Source organism: Chrysemys picta, chromosome 1 (assembly GCF_011386835.1).
Source record: "Chrysemys picta bellii isolate R12L10 chromosome 1, ASM1138683v2, whole genome shotgun sequence".
Taxonomy (NCBI): Eukaryota; Metazoa; Chordata; order Testudines; family Emydidae; genus Chrysemys; species Chrysemys picta.
This window is the reverse complement of record NC_088791.1, coordinates 297,099,654-297,108,072: the sequence shown is the minus strand read 5'-3', so window position 1 is coordinate 297,108,072 and position 8,419 is coordinate 297,099,654. Positions and strand designations below refer to the sequence as shown.

The 8,419-nt window shown below is 46.0% G+C and overlaps 1 protein-coding gene across 3 annotated transcripts in view; it reads right to left on the bottom strand.

The window, feature by feature from the left end:
• Positions 1-5,456: 5,456 nt before the first annotated feature.
• RB1 (RB transcriptional corepressor 1) overlaps positions 5,457-8,419 on the bottom strand; it is a 155,672-nt gene continuing 152,709 nt past the window's right edge. For all 3 annotated transcript variants that reach the window (XM_024104502.3, XM_008168401.4, XM_065593702.1), the window contains one exon: positions 5,457-7,412. In XM_024104502.3, the coding sequence (XP_023960270.2) occupies positions 7,339-7,412 (74 nt within the window). In that variant the 3' untranslated portion in view covers positions 5,457-7,338. The remainder of the gene's footprint in view (positions 7,413-8,419) is intronic.

Below are 8,419 nucleotides of genomic sequence, written 5' to 3'. Positions count from 1 at the left end.
CACACAGGAAAAGCCCCGGGAAAATTTGAATTCCTTTTCCTGTCTAGCCAGTTTGAATCTCATTTCCTGTTTGGACATCGTGGCGAGCTCAGCAGCACTGGCAACGATGCAGAGCTCTCCAGCAGTGATGGCCGTGCAATCTCAGAATAGAAAGAGGGCCCCAGCATGGACTGATCGGGAAGTCTTGGATCTGATCGCTGTGTGGGGCGATGAGTCCGTGCTTTCCGAGCTGTGATCCAAAAGACGGAATGCAAAGATCTACGAGAAGATCTCTAAAGACATGTCAGAGAGAGGATACAGCCGGGATGCAACGCAGTGCCGCGTGAAAATCAAGGAGCTGAGACAAGGCTACCAGAAGACCAAAGAGGCAAACGGACGCTCCGGATCCCATCCCCAGACATCCCGTTTCTACGAGGCACTGCATTCCATCCTAGGTGCGGCCGCCACCACTATCTCACCACTGACCGTGGACTCTGAGGATGGGATATTGTCCACGGCCGGTTCCTCGGACATGTTAGCGGACGGGGAAGACGAGGAAGGAGATGAGGAGGACGAGGCAGTCGACAGCGTTTACAACGCTGATTTCCCCGACAGCCAGGATCTCTTCATCACCCTTACAGAGATCCCCTACCAACCGTCCCCAGCCGTTAACCCGGACACAGAATCTGGGGAAGGATCAGCCAGTAAGTGTTTTAAACATCTAAACATTTATTTTTAACAGAACAGGAATATTAAGAATAACAACAATGGGTTTCTCATGATTAGTTTGCCCTAGGCGCTTAACGTTTCAGTCCTGGGCAGTGCAACTATTGAAAAAAAATCTAACAATGTCCGGTTTAGCATGATTGTTCTGCCCAAGCCGCTCTACTGTTTAGTCCCTGCCAGTGCAGCTACAGTAAAATGCGGTCTATATGTCCGGGGATAGAGCAGAAATCCTCCTGGGACATCTCGAGGAAGCTCTCCTGGAGGTAATTAGAAAGCCTTTGCATCAGGTTCCTGGGGAGAGCGGCCTTATTGGGTCCTCTGTAGTATGAAACGTTTCCGCGCCACGAGACAATCAAGTACTCAGGGATCATTGCCCTGCAGAGCAGGGCGGCATACGGCCCTGGTCTTTGGAGGCTTTCCCGAAGCATTCTTTCTTTCTCACTGTCTGAGATCCTCATCAGGGTGATGTCGCTCATGGTGACCTGCTTTGAATTAGGTAGGGGAATGTTAGTGTTGGGACTGCTTGCCCGTTCCTTTACAGAACTGTAACCGCTGGTTTGCAGCCACGCGGTGGAGGCGGGAGAGGGGCAGCATACAGGGATCTTTCCCGGGGACAGCCGCGAGGGGGTGGGACAGGGGCAGAGTTCCTGCTTGCCGGATTGCTGGCAGCAGGGACTGGCATTGCTTTCAATGTGAAAGGAGGCCAGTGCTACTATTAAAGTTTTAAGCTGCCACAAGTCTACGGCTTACCATGTCTGCCTGCTACACAAATTCCGGTGTCCTGCCCCGCTTCTCAGATCTGCAGTGCAAGACCCCAGGCACTGAATGCGAAGGCCGAGAATTCGACCTTGTCCTGAGTGCGCATGTGATAGGTGCTGTGCATGGTCCTGTTCATCACAGAGAAAGACTATGTTCTTTGTTCACAACTACATTTATCTTTCTGAGGAATTCACTCCCTTTTTCCCATTCCCACCACATCTGCGACTGTCTCACAACCTAGCCTGGCATCACAGTCCCAGAGGCTAGCGCAGATTAGGCGTAGGAAGAAGAGGACACGGGAGGACATGTTCTCGGAACTTATGGGCTGCTCCTGAGCCCAGGCAGCACAGCAGACCCAGTGGCAGGAGAACTTGTCCCAAATGCACCAAGCACACATGGAACGGGAGGAGAGGTGGCGGCAGGAAGACCAGCAGGCGACTCAAACGCTGCTTGGACTAATGAGGGAGCAAACGGACACGCTCCGGCGCCTTGTGGATGTTCTGCAGGAACGGAGGCAGGAGGACAGAGCCCCGCTGCAGTCTATCTGTAACCGTCCTCCCCCCGCCACCAAGTCCCATACCCCCCTCACCCAAAGTGCAAAGAAGGAGGGGCGGCAGAGTCCGTGCAAACTCTCACTCCACCCCTGCAGACAGCTCTAGTAGTAGAAGGCTCTCATTCCCCAAAATTTGACAAGTTCTTTCCTTCCCGCCTCACACAAGCCCCCGTCCAAGTTTCACCTCCCAGTTTCATGTGTAGTTGCTAATAAAAAATATGTTTCTGTTAATTACTGTTTCCATCATGTTCTTTTGGAGGAGGGGGGGGGAAGAGGGGGAAGGAGGTTGGTAATTGGACAGGACAGTCACCTTTAGCAGGGTACATAGGCGGGGGCAGGTCCAGCAGCAGGGCACATACACAGTGCAGTCACTAGTTACCCTGGTCAGTCTGGGAGGTGGTTTTCATGTTCTGTGGTGGGGGGTGGGTTGCTCTGTGACTTTGTGGCGCGGGAGGGCAGTTACAGATCTTATGCGGCGGTCCTTATCCTGTATCACAGAGCCACGCAGCAGGGGATCTGTAACCGTCCTCCCCCTGCCACAAAGTCACATAGCCCCCCCATACACACAGTCCCGATCAGGAGGGGTGACAGGCTCCGTTGAAACAACCAGTCCACCACTGCGGAGCCTGTCAATCCTGGAGTTTAGAAGGGTCATTTGCGTCACTACACTACACCCGCTCCCCACCACAGTCTGCGTCCCTGGTTTAAAACATTCCCGCAAAAACAGTAATAAAGAAAACGGTGTTCATTAACAAAGTAGAAGTGATTTTATTTCTAAACGTGTGTTGGAAGGGGGTGAAGGGGGTATGTAACTGGAGAGGATAGTCAACAGTAACTGGGTAAAGAAACGGGGGCAGATTCAGCTTCTCTGTACACAAACTTAAAAGTCACAGGTTACCCTGCTCACTCAGGAACCTAGCTTTCAAAGCCTCCCGGATGCACAGCGCGTCCCGCTGGGCTCTTCTAATCACCCGGCTGTCTGGCTGGGCGTAATCAGAAGCCAGGCTATTTGCCTCAACCTCCCACCCCGCCATAAAGGTCTCCCCCTTGCTCTCACAGAGATTGTGGAGCACACAGCAAGCTGCTATAACAATGGGGATATTGGTTTCGCTGAGATCACAGCGAGTCAGTAAGCTTCTCCATCTCCCCTTGAGACGGCCAAAAGCACACTCCACCACCATTCTGCACTTGCTCAGCCGGTAGTTGAAGAGTTCTTTTTCGCTGTCCAGGGCGCCAGTATAGGGCTTCATGAGCCAGGGCATTAGCGGGTAGGCTGGGTCCCCGAGGATGACTATAGGCATCTCCACATCCCCAAGAGTTATTTTGTGGTCCGGGAAGTAAGTACCTTCCTGCAGCCGTCTAAACAGACCAGAGTTCCTGAAAACACGAGCGTCATGAACCTTGCCCGGCCATCCGACGTAGATGTTCGTAAAACGTCCCCTGTGGTCCACCAGTGCTTGCAGCACCATGGAAAAGTAGCCCTTTCTGTTAATGTACTGGCTGGCCTGGTGGTCCGGTGCCAGGATAGGGATGTGAGTTCCATCTATGGCCCCACCGCAGTTTGGGAATCCCATCGCTGCGAAGCCATCTATGATCACCTCCACGTTTCCCAGGGTCACTACCTTTGACAGCAGTACATCAACGATTGCCTTGGCTACTTGCATCACAACAACCCCCACGGTAGATTTGCCCACGCCAAAGTGGTTCGCGACTGACCGGTAGCTGTCTGGCGTTGCAAGCTTCCAGAGGGCTATGACCACTCGCTTCTGGACAGTCAGGGCTGCTCGCATCCGGGTGTCCTTGCGCTTCAGGGCAGGGGACAGCAACTCACAAAGTTCAAGGAAAGTTCCCTTACTCATGCGAAAGTTTCGCAGCCACTGGGATTCATCCCAGACCTGCAGCACTATGTGGTCCCACCACTCAGTGCTTGTTTCCCGGGCCCAGAATCGCCGTTCCACAACATCCACATGACCCATTGCCACCGTGATGTCCTCGGCGCTGGGTCCCGTGCTTTCTGACAGGTCTGTGCTACTCTCAGACTTCAGGCCCTCACCGCGGTGCTGTAGCCTTCTCGCCTGACTTATCTGCATCTGCCTCTGGGAAAGGTGGATGATAAGCTGCGAGGCGTTGAGAACAGCCACAACTGCAGCGATGGTCGCAGCGGGCTCCATGCTCGCAGTGCTGTGGCGTCCGCGCTGTCACTGACTAGAAAAGTGCGCGAACTGATTTCCCGCCGGCGCTTTCAGGGAGGGAGGGCGGGAGTGATGGACGGATGATGACAGTTACCCAAAAGCACCCTCGACACATTTTTTTACCCAGAAGGCATTGGCGGCTCCACCCAGAATTCCAATGGGCAGCGGGGACTGCGGGAACTGTGGGATAGCTGCCCACAGTGCACCGCTTCCAATGTCGACGCTTTCCCCGTTAGTGTGGACTCACAAAGTCGAATTACTGTCCTTAGTGTGGACACACACGTTTGAATTTGCAATATCGATTCCAAAAATTCGATTTAAGTAAAATCGAACTATTCTCGTAGTGTAGACATACCCTGAGAAGATAGATAAGTTTTAAGCTCCAAGTGGCAGGGACCTAAGTTAGACATAGCAGAGCAACAACTGACAGATAGTCAGAGGGAGAGAAAATGGGGGCTACAGCAGTAAGAAACTTGTGAAATAACTTTCTATAATATACATCTTACTTGCTTTCTTTCTGGTTTGTGTGTGTTACTAGTTGGAAGGTGGAAAATCAGTTAAGAGGGTCAGCGTGGTATAGCAGACAGAGCACTATTCCCATTCTACCTCCCATGTCATCAGTAGAACTTCCAATTAAATTGTAATTCCAGATTCTTTAGTTGGTGATGACGGAAGAAGCAGAAAGAGTAACCTGATTTTCAGGTGGAGTCTGCATTGTTTCATCTGCGGTTGCACAATCTAGTGGGTAGGCCTACACTGGGTAGCTGGAGATTTGAGTTCTCTTCCTGTCTCTGTCCCTGCCATTGACCAATTCTGTTTCACCAGTGTGCGTCATGGTCCCCTCCTGCCCCTTGTCTTGTCTATTTAGATTGTAAGTTCCTCAAAGCAGCAACTGTATATGTTTGTACAGTGTCTAGCACAAGGGGGTCCTGATCTTCATTGGGGCCTTGTGTGCTACTGTAATACCAATAACGATAATGCTGGGAGAAAATATAGTTAGAAATATCTGAAATGAACTCAAACTGGGGGAACTAATGGAAGTTTTGTAGATGGCTAAGGGCCCAATTGTGTATTTAGAGCTAGATCCCTGCACATGTACAGAGCTTCACTGAAATCGATGGGACTCTGCTCACACCAGATGTAGGATTGCAGCCTAAGCATGAAACAGAAGGCTGTTATTTCCACATGATACTTTCTTATTAACTTTATACCTAATAAAAAAGGAAGCTACAATGATCACCAATAAATCTTATTAAAGCTATTTTATTTATCTTGAAAGGAATGAAATCCATTAGTTGTACAATATGCAACCATACACTTTTAAATGTAGTCTTCAGACTGCCTGAACAAAACAAGTACATTGTCACAGTAGAGAAAGGATAGCCTGTCTAAGTACTGAACTCTGCAGTTCTCTAGCCAGCAAAGTTAAGATCTGGGCACTATTCGAACTGCAATTATGGAGCTTAAAGACAGTGTATCCCATTATTTGTAGTATATTTCACCTGTAAACTCTGCAAAAAAAAAAAACAGGCAAAGAAACCTAAGATACTAACACTTCTGTACATACTTCAGGAAGTTGAAACCATATTCAGACTTAAAACTGAAGGTAACTGTTTTATTTCAAAGTTCATCAAAATATTTCCAAATCAATATACTGTTGTACAGTTTTTAAAAATTGCTCTACAATTAGATTTTGACTGACAAAAACTGATCTCTAAAAAAACCAGATGACACTACCAAAAGTATTTTCTATTTTCAACTAAGAGATTTCCAAATAAGTTACCCACACAAGATTTTTTTAAAACCATGTTTCTGTGTAATAAAACCCAGGTGCTTTTTTCCTACTGTATCTACTTTAATTTAAGCAGTTGCACAAAACTAAATCTTCATTAAAACGAATGGATAATTCTAAAGGCAGCAGTCATGAGAAAGCTCTGCTAGAGCTGTTTTTTAGACTGCTAGAAGTAAATTACTTTTTTATACCTTTATACTAGCAAAACACCCACAACTGAGGAGCTAATTTAAAAATGTATTTGTTTAGCAATAATTCAAGTAGCCTTAAAAGTTGTGCCCTTTTATGGAGAGAGGGAGGACTTGGACCAAATTTTTCAGATCTGGATGCTTCACATGTTAAACTTGATCTAAATATGAATTTGGTTGCACTTTGGAAGTCAGGCTATTCATTCTTAGGAGGCCAACTTGAGGCACACAGGTTTAAGTTACTAAAAGTAGGGTTCTGTTCCCATTTTTTGGCAAAATTTGAGTAAGCTAAATCATTGACTTCAGGCAAATCAGTATTTGTAGAGGTCATTGCAAGAAACTCCAGATTGTAACAGTATGATTTCATTTCATGATCCAGAAATATCAGAAAGTGCACTTTGAGTGTTTTGTACCTGGGGGGAAAAACTCTGTCCCTGGAACATACTTTCTCTCTGAGTAATTTATACTCAGTTAGGTTCAAACTGACTAACAGATGACCAGCAGTGTAACTGTCCACTCAAACTGTGAGGGGAAAAAGTACTAGAAGATGTTAAGAATCTGAGGTATCTGTTATTTGTTTCAGTAGTATGGCTATGTGAGTTTACTTTACACCTTGTTTGCATGTTGTACTTACAATGGCTGGGCCTAATCCTGCAACAGTTATGGCTGTGTGCATAGTAAAGTTAATGGGCCTTAGCATGGTAATTCTACAGAGTCAGAAGTCGTTGCAGTATCTGGCCCCTAATTCACAAAATATGCAAATAGTGCATAAAATTCCAACATTAAAATGAAATCTAATGAACAAAAGAATTAGTGCATTTCAAATCATTCTATCTAACTTTATTTTTGATAGAAGAGTTCAAAATAAGTAGAATGAAATGGCATTAAATGAACAATGTTGCAATAAGAAGCTGAAAAACTCTTCCAAATCCTCAAAAATATATAAATTAATAAACTCAGTGGCTTACATTGTGTACATGCTACATCATACGGCATAATATAACGAAAAACACTGAAGTTAAAAAAAAAAAAAAGGCCAAACATTTTAAACTAGCAATTGATCATAAAAAAAGTAATTAACATGGTGGCTGAAAAAGAAAGACAAATGCAGAGAAGCATGCAGTGCACCGCATGGTCCTGAGAAGATGTTCACTTTTCTTCAGTGGCTGATGTATCAGTTCCATCATTTAGTTTTTGCTTTTGCATTCTTGTTCGAGTAGACGCTAGAGAAAAGTTACAGTAACTTTACCACCTTTTATAGTAAATCAACTTGTGCAAAACAACTTTAAAGGGTATATTTATTCATGATACAAAGAATTTAACTTTTAGCCTGACAACTTTTCTAATAAACAAATTAAACCCTAATTTGAACCACAAGTACTCAAATATTTACTTCTGAATTACTTGGATAATTCTGACTTCCCAGTTTATTTTACAGCCTTAAAGAACTGTGTACTTACATTGTACAGCTCTGAGTGCTTATACTGGCTCCCATTACTGTAGTATTCAAACTCTGTATCTCTCTCTTTCCTGAGATAAAGCACGTCAACTGAGCCCTATATGTGGGTCAAGTCCTTTTGTTGCTCAGAGATACTAATACCTCGATTAGAAGAGAGCTCTGCATTGGAAGCCTGAATCACCAACTTCCTCTAAAAGGAACTTTTCCAAAACTTCAGTGGCTAAATAACCACACACTAATAAAAAGTAACTAGATATAATACTAGAACATCAACTCTTAAACTTTGCAACTAGTAAACTACAAACAGGACTGAACCAAATTTTAGTTCCCTACCCTAATTTAACAAAGAGATATGTAGAGGTGTTTGGTTCAGCAGACATGCCTGTCTTAGAGAAGAAAATCTGATAGGTTAAACAACTGTTTTTGGTGGGGATAGGGGTAGGCATATCCACTGATTTATACACAAGATGTGACAAGCAGTGAAAAACTATACAGTTAAACCAATATGGAGAGCAGTGTTCTCAACCTGTACCCCCCCTTTCTGGAGTTTGAAGGCCAAGCCTCACTGCCTGGGGCTGAATCATGTAACTTAGCTTCATGGGGCCCCGGGCAATTGCCCTGCTTGCCACCTCTTAATGCTGGCCCTGCACTTGCGACCCCCTAAACCCATCCTGTGACCCCACCCTGGGGGTTGCAACCCCCAGAAACACTGATCTAGATCAGCAGTTCTCAAACTGTGGATTGGGACCCCAAAGTGGGTCACAATCCTAT